Source organism: Clupea harengus, chromosome 5 (genome assembly GCF_900700415.2).
Source record: "Clupea harengus chromosome 5, Ch_v2.0.2, whole genome shotgun sequence".
Taxonomy (NCBI): Eukaryota; Metazoa; Chordata; class Actinopteri; order Clupeiformes; family Clupeidae; genus Clupea; species Clupea harengus.
The window spans coordinates 24,984,081-25,000,713 of record NC_045156.1 but is presented as its reverse complement, the minus strand read 5'-3'; the positions used below and the strand labels follow the sequence as shown (position 1 = coordinate 25,000,713).

The window sequence follows — 16,633 nt, the reverse complement described above, 5'->3', positions numbered from 1 at the left end:
TTAATGAATGGCACAATGCCTTCAATCCAATGGTTCAGCCAAATAACGTGGCGTGGCATTGTCAAAACACAATTTAACAGGCAGTGTCAACGTGTTGGATTATTGCAATGTGTAACGGGATTTAAAATGTTTGAAACACCACTGCAGAATTGTTAATAATACAATTCTGGACAGTCTTCTGAAAGTGAACGACCGAGATGTCACATGACCTCATCACGGGACCTTCCAGTTTATTGTCACATGGTTTGATTTCATGTTAAATTCTGAACGTCTAGCGGAGGCTGCTTAGGATCAGGAAGGTGAGTTTATGTTATCTCCCGACAGCAACTGCCGGTATTAGAGGTATTTATTGAAGTCTGTTTTAGTCTGCTTGTTAGCTAATTAGCTAACTTATATTTCTGCGATATCTCAGCGTTATGACCTTGTTGTGATTCTGCCTTCCTGGTTGTAACTATTGCATACCATTGCTAGTGGAACCTCCGCTGGAGACTTTTTCCTTTTACCTTTTCCTATGAAATAGGCAATGCCATAGATCGAACAAGCTCGGTCTGCTGTGTATAATTGTTTTCCCTTTTTCTCATCTTATGTCACGAGCTTACAAAGTGAAAACAATATTGTGTATTTTCCACGAAAATTAGATTGAATAACAGGTAATGTCATTCGATAGAAGTTTACATGTGTTGTGTTGATGCCCGCAGATGTCACATTTGGTGGTTCCATGTCTGCTGCTGCTTGGAACTTTGGGAGTTTTCGGAGCGCCTGATGCCGATGAGATTAAATTCCTCCCCGGGCTCCCGAAACAGCCCTCATTCAAGCAGTATTCAGGATACTTAAACGTTGCTGACAACAAGCACCTTCATTATTGGTAGTCTGTTTAAGCTTCTTTCTTTCGTTTCCCTATCGGTGTTCTTGCCAGCTTCCCTATTGTCATCTGACCTTTGTGAGGGAACCACTTTTTGATGAATGAAAAGTGATGACGTTTTACTTAACCTTTTAGTCTACACAGAAAAACTTGGTGTGTGTGGACCCCATTTTAGTCACTGTCAATCTTACTGATCACAAGAAACGCTTTGTGTGTCCACTAACCAGCGTGATGTTTTGTGATGTCTGTGTTTAGGTTTCTTGAGTCTCAGAAAGATCCTGCCCAAAGCCCAGTGGTTCTTTGGTTGAATGGAGGACCAGGCTGCAGCTCTCTGGACGGACTGCTCACAGAACATGGACCTTTCCTGGTCAGCAGCTGTAAAGCCCTAAATCTGACAAACGCCTTGTTTGTTCTAGTTAACGATTAAATGATTTAAGAAGGCAGTGTAACATTACACCTTGTGACCCGTTATATAATGCTGCATAGGCTATCTGTGAACTAAAACAGATTTGTAAATCTGCAAAGGGCAACTGAGGGAGTGTTTATATTACTAAACTCTCATTTCAGATTCAAGATGATGGCATGTCATTGACATATAATCCATATTCCTGGAACAAGGTATGCCAACACTGGTCTGAATTAACACTAGCTTCTGCTTGTAGATGTGTCTTAGAAGTGAGTGGAAGGTGACATTACTTACATTTCTGTTCTAGATTGCCAATATGCTCTATCTTGAGTCACCAGCAGGGGTCGGGTTTTCCTACTCGGATGACCAGCAGTACACCACCAATGATACTGAGGTGAAGAGGATAACATTTTGTTTTTGTTTACAGTTAAAGGAGAGATGTGTGCTATTTAGAGTCAAAACAGCTGTTTTGAGATGAGGATGTGGTTTTAAAAAAAAAAAAAAAACACATTGCGCCGATCTGTCACAGGTTGTTTATTGCATTTGTTTACATTTTCTGATTTAAACAAATGCCTAAAACACCTGAAATTATCATGATGCATATAATGGACACACATATTGGTAGACATTTGTTTTTTTCAGGATGATCATGGTGATTTACAAATACTTTTATTAAAGCTTTTTAAAAAAAAAAAAAAACAATGTTTAATTCATTGTTCAAGCATTGAAGTTCATGTATATTGTTCTGTACTGTTCCAGGTGTCGATGAATAACTACCTTGCCCTTAAGGAATTCTTCCGGCTTTTCCCAGAATACCAAAAAAATGAGGTCTTCCTCACAGGCGAAAGTTATGCTGGAATCTACATCCCTACACTGGCAGAGAGAGTAATGGAAGATGGCAGCATTAACCTCCAGGTTTGCTGTATCTAGTTTGCAATTAACAATTTTGGTCTCAAACTTACACAGTTGGTTTAAAGTCTGAAACTCTAAAAAGTTATGTAAACTGAATATGAAATTGTCATTTTCAGGGTATAGCTGTTGGAAATGGGATGTCCAGTTATGAACTGAATGACAACTCTCTTGTCTATTTTGCATATTACCATGGACTTCTTGGAACAAGGTGCCTTTTCACTGCTTAATTATCTGATGGCTCATGCAATCTGTATTACAGTGAGTAGAGTCCTCTAAAATCATTTCCCCTATGTTCTTAGACTGTGGGAAGCCTTGCAGTCATTTTGCTGTCAAAGTGGGAAGTGTGACTTCTACAACAACGCCAATCCAAACTGCACCAAAAATGTATGGCTCTCCTCTAATCCAATTTGATCCATTTCAGAGCATGTTTAGTAAGATATACCTTGAAATGTAACAACCCCCATTCACCTTTGCCTCTTTATGCTTCTGTGTAGCTGGATGAGGTGCAGTACATTGTGTACAGCTCTGGACTGAATATGTATAACCTGTATGCTCCCTGTCCTGGAGGAGTACCGGTGAGAGCAAGGTGAGGTTACGGAAAAGACGCCATGTTTTATCTGGCTTATTTTCGTGCTGCTGTTTAAAACATTTACTTGTGTTGTCATTAAACAGAATTGCTTTAACTGATTACTCACGTTCCATCATAGTTTTTAAAGATTCAATTGTATGTTTGATATATGCAGTGTTGACGATGGCCATCTTGTTATCCGTGACCTGGGGAACAATTTCATCAATCATGAACTGTCCACAATATGGAACCAGGTGTGCAACTTAATTCTGTTCTTGGGCTTGTAATTTATCAGACCGTTGACTGTTATATAATATAATATAATATTGTACTAATGTGACTGCAATATGTCCTATAGAAACTTCAAAACATGATGCTCTACTACAAATCTGTGAGGCTTGACCCCCCCTGCACAAACTCTACTCCATCCACGCTCTACCTGAACAACCCCTATGTCAAAGCTGCTCTGCACATCTCTCCTAAGGCTCTCGGCTGGCAGATATGCAGGTGAGTTTAGAAGAGGATGGGCCTGGTTCAATCTGTGTGTATTTCTGTGCAGACACTAGAGTTGATCTGTAGTGATTGTAGTGGCCTGGGTGGATTGCCAGTTCTATACAGTGATCGGATCTTGGAGGATCTTCTGTCTGTTTTCTATCTGGAGTTATAATGCAAATCATATTATTAAAAGATTATTAAACCAGTGGTATTGCACAGCACAAGAGACAATGACTTCATCTAGTAGAGTTGTGCTTTTTTTCGAGTAAAAAAAATAAGGCTAATTGCAACTTGGATGTTTTTAGCTTCTGCTATGACTGTTCAAATTTGGTTTCTGTTTTGCTTTTGCAGTGCTGAAGTGAACAGGAAGTACAAACGCCTGTACATGGATGTGAAGAAGCAGTACCTCAAGCTTTTGGGGAAACTTGTGAGTTCATGCTTCTTGCTGTAGCAGATGCAGAAAGATCAAGACATGACAGAACGATTAAAAAATATCCTGATGGGAAGTGAAAACGCAAATGCTGCATGAGTGCGTTTAGTATGCCTGTTTCGTAGGCTAGAGGTCATTTGTTAATTAGTGGCGTTTATGCATCTGTCAGATCTAATTGTGTTTCTGCCAATATGTGCTTTTGTGTACAGAAATACCGTATTCTGGTGTATAATGGCGATGTCGACATGGCATGCAACTTCCTTGGCGATGAGTGGTTTGTCGAGTCCCTCCAACAAGAGGTAAGGTTATCTCCTCTCAAGGTTTAGTTCTTCTCTCCATGTCATCATGATTCTTTGAGCTGACGCGTCTAGTGAATGTGCTATTGTAGGTGCAGGTGCAGCGGCGACCCTGGATCTACTACAATGGTGACAGCCAACAGGTCGGTGGCTTCGTCAAGGAGTTCTCCAACCTGGCCTTCCTCACAGTCAAGGTAGGGCAAAGAAATGTTAAACTTCACAATGACCGTCTATCTAATGATGACTTTCTTTTAGTTAGCAGTCCTTGTTCAAATTTGGCATCCCCACCCCTTCTGCATAGCCTAATTACTTCTAACTATGACTATCTCTTCATGTTATACCATTCACATTCTCGCTTGATACGAAAATCTTGGACTCTAGACACACTGATTCCTATCGTAATTGCGCAGGTACATTACTGCCTTTTTTTTATGTTCCCCAGGGATCGGGTCACATGGTTCCTACGGACAAACCTATTGCTGCTTACACAATGTTCTCCCGGTTCCTGACCAAACAGCCTTACTGAGAGGGGTACACCTCACTGACCACCACTCCTTGAGGAGGAGGGGGGGGGTTGTCTTGCACTGGAGCACTGTGTTAAAAAAACGAAATCCTTTCATCAGATTACTAGAAGCAGAGGTTTCTCCTCAGGTGTCCATTTTAGGAAAGACAGAAGTATAGAGAAGTCTTTGCATATGATTATGACTGAGAAATACCTCAATCAGCACTTTCCCTACAGCTAACTGTATGTGAATGTCTTAAGGAAGATGAAATTATGAGGCTGACTATTATGATTGTGCAGTAAACCTGCATGTTGTGCATCAGTACCAGTGTATCTTCAGCATTAAAAGTGCGCTTTTTATCTGTAGTTTAACTACCATGGGAATTGTTCTTTTTAATGCACAAATCGAAGGAATTGCTTTCCTACTGTCAGTCTAATTCATACATGTTTTGGGTGGGGGGTTCACACAACATAACCACTATAGACTAGTCAGTCCCAAATGTTTTAAGGAAAATCTGAATGTGTTTTTTTGCCTAGTGCCTCTGAAAATGCTTGCTGTTTCTAATTCTGCAAACTCTGCATAATCAAAAAGGGAATTGTCTGTCACGTTGTCTCTGTATGTTGTTGCAGTGTTGATTGATGTTTTTATATTAAAGCTTTGTTCCTCTTAATTGGCGTTCGTAAATTATTTCAGATTCTGAATTTTCAGTCCTGAAATCAGTGGAATTCCGATTACTGCAGGTGCACAGCTAAACTGGGACCTCTTGCACATCTACCAGACACTGTGTTCATTAGCCTTTTAATCCAAACATATGATCTCAATACATGACTTACAATACAAAATAAAAAATGTTTGCTAATACAACAGTAGTAACTAAATCAGTAGCACCTACCTCATATTTACTATTTATAACTGAATCTTCAACACAAATATGGCACCCACTTTGTCTACATAAAGTATTATACAAAGGGAGTGTAATATAATGCAGTCTAACCTCATTTTAACAAAGATTCTAAAAACGGCTTGCAATGTAACGTAAAAAAAAAAGAGTTTTAAACTCAATCTCTAAACCTGCAGTGTGTTTGTGTATAATGACATTGGCCAATGACGGGGGGTTAGCCATGGTAGAGCTAGCCCGATTACTGTGCAACATAAAACCTGGAAACGGTGTACCACCAGAACACAGACTTTGTCTACTGTTCTACTCATTGCAGTTATCTGGATAACTCTACAATTGTACTTTGTGGAATATCATGGTCCCTAGAATCAGATGTTGGTGTATGGTTGACCTAGAGTATAACATGCAGAGGAGCTTGAGGATCCATACAGTGTGTGTCACTTCGCTTTTGATTTGAATAGCATAGGTGTCTAAATGTACACATGAATACAATAGTAAACATTAGAAGGCTGGGAAAACTAAAGTGGTATACAGTCACCCCACCCACTGGCTGAGATTGGTGCAATCCCCTTCACCTGGTCCAACCCCTTCAGAAGGTGTGAAACACTAGGGTTGCAAATTGACACTGATGGAAGGGTGAACTCCTGGAGGCATGCTGAACATCCCCTCAGGATTTAGTGCCTAATCCACGGTCATTAGAAATGGACTTCTAGACTGCGTTGGCGCTCTCTCCCTCCATCTTACTCTGAATGACTTCTCGTAGACCCGTGGTGAAGTGCAGGTCCGCTCCTATTACAATATAACCCTAAAAGGCCAAAAATGACAGATAAAAAAAATGAATTTTTAATCAAATTTGTGAGGACAAACTGTTATCTATGGAGCATATGGGACAGTTTATCTATAGTATTTCCCAGACTGAGAGTAGAAGAGCTATTAGTCTGACCATTTGGAGGAATATTAGACAAGATGAACTAAAGCTTACATTGTGATAGGTCACCACTTCTTCAATGAAGTCCATTCCCTCTGCCAATGGGATCTGCACTCCTCTCTTGGTGTAATCTAGGATAGAGGTGCAAAGAATTCTATCATACATACTAAAACATTAACAATATGATTTGTGCTGCCATATGATCTTACATGAACACTGAAACCAATATGGTGAACGTGGCAAGACCCCGGACCTGAAAGCAAAGAGTGTAAGGAAAGCCAGGCCACTCACTGTTGATAAGAGGCACCACAGAGATCTGAAGCATGGTTTTCAGTGGCCCTTGTAGGGGGATCAGCTGCAGGAGGAAGGTGTGGATATCACTGTCAGATGTTAATCTTATCTGCATGGTGTACTGTGCATGTGCAAAAGAACATGTCTCAAAAACAACACAATCAGCAGCTCACCGCCAGTGATTCCAACGCAGATTTATTCGAGAAGATTTTAAACCTGAAAGAGAAAAGAGCTTTTGAGTACATGAAGTAAGTTGGATTGGTGACAATATCCAGAAGGGGATTGATTTTGGATTGTAGGACCTTCTCAAGTCCATATGGACGGTGAGCCTCTTTCCCTTCATGGACACTTTGGCATTAAACTTGGTCTCCTGCAATCACAACCAAGAAGCTGACATTGAAAGCTGAAGCATGATGAAAAGGTCTGTAGAGCAGTCATTCTGGCAGCCCCTGCCATGGTGTGAACATGCAGAGCTAACTGTGGTGCACCTCACCATGGTCATGCTGCTCAGCTGCACAGGATCCTGTCCCGGCGGGAGCACCAGGACATTGACGATGGCATTGACGGACACGCTGGCTCCGGACGATTTGATGGTACAGCGGGGAGGCGAGGTGGTCTCCAGCTCCAGGGAGAGAGGGGCCTCCATCAGGGCAGGGTTCTGATTGGACAAAGTGAGGAGGTTCTCAGTGGCAACTCCATAATGGCCATTTTCACATGATTTGTGAAAACTGGGCAAAGACAGTTCATGCATATGCTTTTAAAGAAGGGGTATGTTTATGGAAAACACTCACAAGCATCATGATGGTCGCAAAGTAGGTTGTTTTCAGAAGCATCTCCATATCCTTTGACATCTGGAAATGTAGAAGTTATCAGTTCTGTATTGGTTCGAAGGTTGTTTGGAGGAACTGTGAGCTATTTTCATTTTCTATGGAGTTGCTCAGATATTTATATTACATTCAACATTTGCTGTATTTACCCGTCCATTTGAGATCTCTGTTTTGAACATTTCGGCTTTAAAGTAGGCATCCAAACCGCTGTCAAAGAAGTATTCTGACAAGGCCAGGTACACCATCTTATCGTACTCCGTCATAATAGGATTCACTGCATTGTTGGGAAGGGTTTCATTCTCATTCTTAAGTTCATAGAACATGCCCTGTACACATAACAAAGAAGTTGGAAAAGAAGATGGTGAAAATGAGTCTACCCACCTTGCAGAACTATTGTTTTATATCAGTAACATAACTAATGCAGAACATAAAAAAACACGGTCACCCTGAAATCCATGTCTAGACTGCTTTCTGTCACCACCGGATCCTGTAGCAGGGAATAATCAATGCCAATGTAGCTGTCCACCTCTGAGCGTACTGAGAGAGAGTAACGACAAACAAAAGTAGAACATGAGTACAATCACACAGGTTCTACACTGATTAGTATATTTGGAAAAGACAGTAACATACCTGGGATAGTCTCCAGTAAAGAGTTAATCAAAACCAGGCCAGCACGATCCATGGAGGGACATATCTGAGAGGTTTGATTCAACATATCTCCATTCAGTCATTTGAAGTGTAGATATGTGTTACAGAAATGTAAAACTAGACAAAATTGGCAAAGATATTGTCAGCTTAATCTTAATCATTTTTATTTTGGATAATAACAGTCAAGCTGATTGGCATATCCTCTCTTTCACCATACCAGTGAACCAAATGTATAATTACAGGAAAATTAATATTGTCTGTTGTATTGTAATCTTCCCTGTACCTTCCTAAAAAAAATACCAACATTACAGTACCTGTTGATTCAGGAGGAAGCGCATTCCAGTTGTCAGGAATGTTGCAATGAAGTCATATACTCTCCTGTGAGAAAACTAATTTCAGTTTCACTTTCAACTAGCTAATGCTATACAAAAGAAGTGCAAAAATAGGCTCTTTGAAATGAATCCATTCATACATCCATTATACATTCATTGATATATTCACATATTCACATCAATTCACTGAGTCAGCCAGGTAGTTACCCAAGAGTGCCACTGAATTTGGCCTTCATCTTGGTGATGTAGGCATCACAGGTGATATTCGAGATCTTGAGGCGTCCCATATCATCTCTGATAAGGTTCAGTGCTGTGTGGATATTAACACCTTCTGCAGAGGCGTTAATGGAGCCCACATCAAAGCTGGAAAAGACAGCACACTCCACCTTAACAGTCATGTCATGGGTATCAAACTGAAAAACAAACAAACAAACAAATACCACTACAGCCAATTGGATATGATGGAATTAATACCAGTTGCACTGGTAATGTTTTCAATGAAACCTTCTACCATTATTATTCTTAAAATGTGAGATTTGTTTTTAATTAAATGAACATATTCTTAATTTGTGTACTACTCATTTAGAAATGGATTATCAGCATTTTCAATGGGAATGGCCAAATGGACGATGGGATCATGCAACACAGGTCCACACAGGTCAACACAGGTCAACAGAGGAATGCCACTTTGTGAATGTTACCTTTTTAAAACCTTTCATTGACCAGGTTATAAATTCCTGATTCGAGCCTATTCAAACTTACAAGAACCAGTAGAGAATCCGTCTCTGAAAGTTGAGGGTGATGGAGGAGTTCTCCACTTCAAAGAGCAGGCCCAGGTCAGGCTGGAAGCGCAGATCGACATGCGTCAGGTTCAGCTCGGTGATCTTCACACTGGAGAGAAGGTGCAAGGTCAAAGGTTCAAAACTGAGTGGCTGAGTGGGACTATTATACCAATCACCTGTAAATCCGCCCTGCCAGAGACCACTAGCTACAAGATCTAGCTACAAGTGTGATGACAATTATTGAGTTTCATCAACTGATTTGTCCTTAAAGTAAAGAAAAGCAAAGTATATAACTCCACATTACGTGGTTCTGATGAACATATACAGTATGTAGTGCATTAAACAACAGGATAGATAGCGCAGTTTGGACCGTCTTACTTGTTAATAGTGTACTGAAATCGCCCCTCTTTTCCTTTCATCTCTGGCATTGTGATGTTACTCAGCTCTTCCTCCACAAACTTCTGAGTCTCATATTTCACTAAAAAGTAATGTTTGGAAAGTAAAAAAAAATACTGTAAACCACTAGGAATGACAAATCAAACAGGTAAATAGTTAAAATATAGGATGTGTCTTGGCCAAGTTTGAATGGTTTCATCTCTAATTCCAAGAGGAAATGTATGTCATAGTACTGACAATTACATAGTGTTTGAGTGAATGTCTTGTTATTTCTAGGATACTCATAAGCAACTTGAGACAAACATCCGTAATGGTGGCCTAAATCGCCTGTTGCTATTCCCTTGCCCCCCCAAAAAAACATGTGACCTCTGAACTCAAATAGTTAAGTATTAACTGCAGGCCCAATTAGTGGCGGCATCAAAAGCATGTCAGGAAATCTTATGCTATGCTTGAAGCTATAACTTCTGCCCGAAGACGCCTTCCTAAACAAGTCATGCTGGATTAAGATGTGTGGTTTTGTGTATCTTACACATCTCAAGGCCTCTTGAGGTGAATCGGATCTTGCATCCTGGAGTTATGTCTGCCATGGTGAGTGGCAACAAGAAGAGGACAGACACTATGAAGGCCGTCATGGTGCCTGAGTGAGCTAGATTTAACAAAGATACAACAGCATTCAAGTTACAGAATGTTATAATCCAATATTACTAAATATGAATGAATATAATATTATTTAACATTGATCTAATGGATAATAAATGATAAATCTACAGATTCCATTTGTTTGAAGCATAGAGGATAGTGCCCATGTGCCCTTTTAAATTAAATGAAATTGTATTTATATAGCGCCAAAACAATAGAATTGTCTCAAGGCGCTTTACAGAGCCCAGTGCCTGGACCCCCTTAGAGCAAGCACAATAGCCACAGGGACAAGAATGTTCTTCCTGTTAATCAGGAAGAAACCAAAGGGGTACCCATCTGCTTGAGGTTGGCCGGGAAGAGGAAGTTGTCGATGTATGTCACTGACTAAACATAGGTTTTTTTGTGTTGTCACATTATGACACACTGTACATTGTAGTGTTTGTTATGGTAGTCTACTTTCTATTCTTAATTACAAGTTTAAAATAATCACATTGAAGGAAAATACAGACCTATTGCCTATCTCTGCTGAAGGGGCTTTACTGAGAAACTGTTGCTCATCACGATCACACCAATCACATCAGTGCACCTTTGCACCTTAAGTACCTGACTCACTATCCACAACATTCCTCCACAACTGCTGTGTTGTCCTTTTTGCAAAATATGTAGGCCTAGACTTATTATTAAGGAAAAACACAGCATGTACATTCGCACTTTCATAGGAAGTATGTATCCCAATAAAACAATGTTTGCGCAGTGCAGTGAGATTTTGCTCTTTTTTTTGTTGCACATTTTTGCCTAAACATTGTTTCTCTCTTAGACGCATCTAACTTGATGACCAGGTGCTTTAAATCAGCCAAAAATCAAGAAGGTTGACTATTCAAGAGGCGTCTAAATGCGATACTTTTGATTAAGTGACAATGGAAAAGTTTAGACGTCCGAGGGGGCTTGCTGGTGTCTAATGAAGTTGTCAAAAGTTATCCAGTTATCGTGAGTTTGCACAAGAGGAGGTAGAAGAACATCGTCGCCTCGACGGGGATTCAGAGTAGTCACCGTAAAGCAGAAGAGTTTAGTGATACATTTCGTAATGCGAAAGGATTTCAAAATAATAATTTTGCTGCTGTCTGAACGTTATGAAATTGATACAATTATAAAATAAAAAATGATAACATTATAATGCTAATATTTATAAAGTACATTTTACTCCGTTTCTTTTCGGACATGTAGGCGACGTCTCAATGGCAGTCTTCAAACTGTACTTGTGCAACATGCGCGTTGAAAGGTTGTAGCCTAGGCACATCTGGCTCACCCAATAGAATGATGGCCAATGTAGCAGGTGATTCATTTGAACACTTTATCATCGTTATATAAGTTAGACGTGGGCAGTTAAACAGATGCTCATCGTACTTAATTTTCTATGTATAAGTATAAGGTTTAGACGTTGACCAGAAAAACGCAGGCTACTCACCATTCGTGATATGGCCCTTTCTATTCCCTCTTAACATTTTTACCTAGCTCATGTAGTAGGCTACACGGTGCTTTTGTCAGTGGAAATAATCACGAGCAAGCATTTTCTCAAAATATGAAATAGTACAGCCTACCATCATATCCCCTTGGCCTGTATCTCTCCATCTGTTTGTCTAAATCACAGCCTGTTTGATGTGAAACGCACTTACAAATCCTGCACCAAAATCCACCTCTCTCATGACAGTGAGGTCTGTGCCATACCAGAGCAGGACGCTTAACAACACAACACAGAATACAAATATCTTGCCTTTTTGCGTGGGGATCTGAAGTGTCCAGTGCGAAGGTTGTTGTCTAAGCTCGTCTCTCACTGCGTGTGCTTGACTGACTGAATGAATGGCTGGCTGAGTCTTTTAAGACATGCAATGTTCTGCATGAACAGTGGGGGCAGCACTGAGCACTACAGAAACCACCGAGAGTGACGAGTTCAAAGGGAGAGGGAGAGGAAGAGATGCTGGCTCATCGCTTTCACTGGAGGTTGACCCATGAACTTAAGCAAGATTGAACTATTTTATGGAAGGTTTTTGGTTGATCTTGCTGCAGAACTTTGCCTTGGGCAAAGCAGGGAGAGAGTGTGTCTCAATGGGAGTGGTGGCCAGTGTGACTGAGAGTGAGGGCTGAAGCTTGGACAGCTGTCTCCAGTCATGTAGACGTAACTTTAACTATCAGTTCCAGTAGGACCAAAGCGCGCTGTGAATAGGGTTACTGCTGGTCAGTGACCCTGCAGACCAGGCTGTAAACTGCTTCACCTCTATCCAGAGGAAGAATCATTGGAGAGGAGAGGAAATGGACAAGATGTCCCACTCCTTTCTAGGAAGTGAGGGACTAAACTGTTCAGTTCTGGGAAATGTCTTCCTTCCTGTAAACTGTTCATAAACAATTGCACCACCGATTGCCTCTGCTCTTCTTGGTATTGAAAAAATGGAAGCATATGGAAGACATTAAGCAATCGAAGAATCTTATGAATTTGGTATGCAATTGAACTATCCTTATTGCCATATTGTGTATTTTATAACAGGTGGATTGGAAGGCTATGGATAACGTCGTCATAATCAATAACTATGGTTGTGCTTCTCTATTGATATTATTTTTAAAAGTAGGTTGAAGGTCATTGGAGCAACCTGAACAATACAGACAGTAATAGTACAGAAGAGGGTGCTTTACATGTTACATAACCTTTACATGGTCGCCAGAAACCGCTACACCTTCAAGAGGTGTTTATTGTTATTCTGCAAATGTTGTTTACCCTTTTGAATGTCAGGAAATAACAATCTTTTATACAGAAAAAAACGGTTTACATATCCACACTATTGTGCTTGTCTGCTTCTCATATTGTTTGTACCCATTTGTCCATGGATACAATGGTCCAATTCCATGGATGTCTTTATACCAGGGAAGCTGTTTTGCAATGAGGAGTGGGTGAGGGCACTACCGTTCAAAACACAAAAGTTTTAGACTTTCCAGGTCATTGCCCTGTAAAAAACCTTCTGGGCATTTAGCACATAACGGGGGGGAGGGCTTAAGACTGAGTGGGTGTTTTGCTGGGAATAGCTGTCTCCTTCTCATTGTGATGATGTCAAAAGGACAGGCAGCATAACAAGCCTTAGTGCATTCTGCCGACACGTGACCCTAAAATGCCTCAATGAATTTCATGCAAATTTTCATCCCAATAATATTGGAAGGTAATTGCATGCATCAGTCCAAGCAAAACATTTATATTTAAATCATTGCAGAAATATTCAGTATATTCCTCACATAATGAGCAAAGGTATGTTAACAAGCCATAATTCTGCATCTAAATCAGTTGGGCAGGTGTCTTCATACCTCAAAATGTACAGACTTTTTTTCTTTTTTCAAACACTGTTTAATTAAATTCAAAATTTTAAACGGTCCGTGATTGAAATGGCAGAGAAATTATGCTTTAACAAGTTATACAATGAAAGTGATATAAATAACTATACTAACTAAATGTCTGTGAAATGAATGATTCTTATTCAGTTTTTACTTATTCATATATTAGTAGACTCCTCTACACTTTCTCAGTCTTAACTAGTTCAAAACAAAGCAAGTACAAACGTGTTCGTCGTAGTTACCACACCCTAATGAATATTGTTAGACTATAAAATGATGTCAACTCACCTCTTCTTGTACCATTTTGAGGCAATCTCGACTCTCCTGTCTTAGCCACCAGAACCAAATCAAGCTCTTCAACTTTGTACAGCATCACAGAAACATTTGTGTCTTCACAACCCTCCCACAAGACTTGCACAATAAAGTGGAATACTTACAGCAGCTCGGTGTGTCCATGAATGAAAGAACCAGCCGCTTCAGCTGTCCCACTGCTTTATTTTTCGACAGAGGACAAAAAAGACAATGTGTGCTGCTGTGCTTCTTACTGCAGACTTCTCAGTGCTTCTCAGACGCTCTGTGCATCTGTCCTCTCAGCAGGACTTCCAGTATTTATGCAGGCAGGTTTGGGGGGGAAAAGGGGGTGTGACCCAACTCACCCCAGTCTCATGACTTTGTGGTCATTGTAATGACGGTTTTATTTTATAAACATATGCTCCACAGCACCGTGCCAGCCCTTGCCCACAGATGAATGCTTACCGTCTTTACGCAGAGATGATCCATTTGGCTGATAACAAAGAAATATTGTTCTAATGTGGTAGTTTTTCAAGTATCCGCAAAATCCACAGGTTTATGTGAGTAAATATTTGCAATGGCATTTTTAGAAAATTGGTCCTTTAGCCACCTGCATGCGGATCCTGCCGTACCAAATCTAACCCTCTCGGAAAACAGCAACCCTCTTGACAACTTGAGCAAGAATGAGCCCCTCAAGTTAAATTAGCTTGGTCGAGTCAGTGTAGAACAGACAGAAAAGTTGCCTGTGTGCTAAAGGGATTCTAGAGTATATCAAAGGCCATACTATGCTACAAAAATGTAGACTGTGATCTCATAGATTGATAGGGTTACTACTGTGCCATCATGAAACAGGGTATTCTGTATATAAGCAGTGGGAAGTGCTAAGAACTAAAACAGTATATCAGTGACTATCCATACTGAAAAAGACAACTGGCTAACAACACACTTTGCCACCCACATGAATGGTTCTCAAAGACTATTTTAAGGTCACGCCATGTTAGAGCAAACTGCTATCCTTGGCCGTTAAAAAGCCACGGTTCTAGGAAGCACTAAGAAGAAAAAAAAACATGTGGCACTGTCTCCTGGAAAAAAGGAAAATATGAGCCAATAAGCAGAAAATTGCATGCTACCAGTGAGTGAGGTTTTTCAATAAGGCAGCCACTAATTATGACGTGTGTTTGTTCTTTTTCTGGATTCACAGACCTGGTGCCTTCTAAGGCAGGGTCTTGCATTCAATATAGCCTGCACTTTTCTGCTGCATCACATGTTCTGAGGGGTTAGGCGAGTGAAGAACACTGGAATGTATATCCCCGCAGACGGCCGGCCACAGGGTGGGTCTTGGTGCTAAGCGGGCGCTTTTCAAGTCTTGCCTCCCCGCCACTGTTCAGGGCAGTTCCCAGAAGAGCGTGAGCACCGGGGGTGATGTTCCAGACCACCATCCCTGATCACTGCTGCTTTGATGTGAAACGCTGCACAAATAAGCAGGGATTGAGTAGCTTTTCAACAGTCATGCTTTTTGGCCTATTGTAAGGGAAGAGTCTAACTGAGATGTTACCACATGGGCAAAAAAATTGCACAAAGCAAGAAAATACATAAAACAAATTGTAGTTTTTATTATTTATAAATTTTCTTTTACATTTACACAAAACTTCAGTCAGCAAATGAACTAGTTGCATAAAATGCAAATCAGTTTTAGGCAGGATTGCTTACATCCAATATCAATGGTATACTGATTTATACAGATATTACGCACAAATACACTTATTTATAAATATGCAGATACAGTAGTTATACATACATTACAAGTATAAAAGATAGTGTAAGGCACACTGAGAGCCAGTTGTTGAGAGATTCAGACAGCATTGATTGTTTGACCCCCTGGATGTGGGTTCATTTTTTTGTTTTGCTCTAACTAACAACTAACTAACAAACAACGGTTCCATGACTCACTTCTTCCGACCAGAGTCACAGTGCCCCACACCTTTTGGCCCCATGGCCACCTTTTTTTTTAAAGTGTAAATTCTCAATGTTAAAGGTGCCTGACATCAAAGTTACTTGACACTGAGCAATTTATCAGTCCATCACTGCCTCAAAATCACCCACATTTTTTGAAAATTCCCACAGCAAATTCAGTCACTTTTAGCTGCAACATTCAAACAACAAATCCGTGCAAGACCCTGGTGGGACAGTACTCTGGTGGACCTCTCGCTTTTCACTGGGTCATTCCCTCTGTGTCGTGGGCTCAGGCATGTCCACGCATGTCACCAGCATATTTGAAAAGAATACCTACGATATGGGCATCAGTGCCATCATTCACATGGGATTCAGCCCACTGCACTTAATCAGTGTTCCAGGATCTTACGAGGGTTAGTTGTGATTGAACAAAAAGGTTTATACAAACCAGAATATGTTTTCTATTTTGGATTCTTCAAAGTAGCCACCTTTTGCTTTGATGACAGATTTGCACACTCCTGGCATTCTCTCAATCAGATTCATGAGGCAGTCACCTGGAATGGTTTTCAATTAACAGGTGTGCCTTTTATTTATGGAATTTCTTGCCTTGTTAATGTGTTTGGGACCATGAGTTGTGTTGTGCAGAGGTAGGGTTTGTATACAGTGAATAGTCCTATTATTACTACTATTACGACTAATGTATTAATCCATATTATGGCAAGAACAACTCAACTAAGTAAAGAGAAACAACAGTCCATCATTACTTTAAGACATGATGGTCACCCAATCTGAAAATTTCACGAA

At 40.4% G+C, this 16,633-nt stretch overlaps 2 protein-coding genes across 5 annotated transcripts; one reads left to right on the top strand and one right to left on the bottom strand.

The window, feature by feature from the left end:
• The first annotated feature begins 199 nt into the window (after positions 1-199).
• On the top strand, positions 200-5,142 carry ctsa (cathepsin A). 2 transcript variants are annotated; one of them, XM_012822623.2, is made up of 15 exons: positions 200-299; positions 699-865; positions 1,118-1,229; positions 1,430-1,480; positions 1,576-1,662; positions 2,028-2,183; positions 2,297-2,388; positions 2,480-2,564; positions 2,675-2,766; positions 2,924-3,002; positions 3,107-3,255; positions 3,595-3,670; positions 3,883-3,972; positions 4,062-4,163; positions 4,412-5,142. In XM_012822623.2, exons 2-15 carry the CDS (start codon positions 699-701, stop codon positions 4,493-4,495), a joined length of 1,422 nt encoding a protein of 473 aa, XP_012678077.1. In that variant the 5' UTR covers positions 200-299; the 3' UTR covers positions 4,496-5,142. The 2 variants fall into 2 exon arrangements, with proteins under 2 accessions (XP_012678077.1, XP_012678076.1); XM_012822622.3 differs by having other exon boundaries at positions 262-342.
• Positions 5,143-5,254: 112 nt separating this feature from the next.
• LOC105895925 (phospholipid transfer protein) lies at positions 5,255-14,594 on the bottom strand. 3 transcript variants are annotated; one of them, XM_012822621.3, is made up of 16 exons: positions 14,023-14,594; positions 10,104-10,220; positions 9,557-9,656; positions 9,159-9,287; positions 8,604-8,759; positions 8,379-8,442; positions 8,047-8,110; positions 7,862-7,953; positions 7,566-7,742; positions 7,381-7,440; positions 7,083-7,247; positions 6,892-6,959; positions 6,763-6,805; positions 6,590-6,653; positions 6,353-6,429; positions 5,255-6,175 (listed from the first exon to the last, which is right to left on the bottom strand). In XM_012822621.3, the coding sequence occupies exons 1-16, from the start codon at positions 14,039-14,041 to the stop codon at positions 6,080-6,082; spliced, it is 1,491 nt and encodes a 496-aa protein (XP_012678075.1). In that variant the 5' UTR covers positions 14,042-14,594; the 3' UTR covers positions 5,255-6,079. The 3 variants fall into 3 exon arrangements, with proteins under 3 accessions (XP_012678075.1, XP_031424111.1, XP_031424112.1); XM_031568251.2 differs by lacking the exon at positions 14,023-14,594 and adding an exon at positions 13,874-14,015; XM_031568252.2 differs by lacking the exon at positions 14,023-14,594 and adding an exon at positions 11,985-12,131.
• Positions 14,595-16,633: the final 2,039 nt, after the last annotated feature.

Coding starts and splice junctions, on each gene's coding strand:
- ctsa (XM_012822623.2), top strand. CDS start 699: ATGTCACATTTGGTGGTTCCATGTCTGCTGCTGCTTGGAACTTTGGGA. Junction 866..1,117: donor AACAAGCACCTTCATTATTG/GTAGTCTGTTTA, acceptor GTCTGTGTTTAG/GTTTCTTGAGTCTCAGAAAG. Junction 2,565..2,674: donor ATCCAAACTGCACCAAAAAT/GTATGGCTCTCC, acceptor GCTTCTGTGTAG/CTGGATGAGGTGCAGTACAT.
- LOC105895925 (XM_031568251.2), bottom strand. CDS start 13,958: ATGCTGTACAAAGTTGAAGAGCTTGATTTGGTTCTGGTGGCTAAGACA. Junction 8,443..8,603: donor AAATTCAGTGGCACTCTTGG/GTAACTACCTGG, acceptor GTTTTCTCACAG/GAGAGTATATGACTTCATTG. Junction 7,954..8,046: donor TTTACTGGAGACTATCCCAG/GTATGTTACTGT, acceptor ACTCTCTCTCAG/TACGCTCAGAGGTGGACAGC.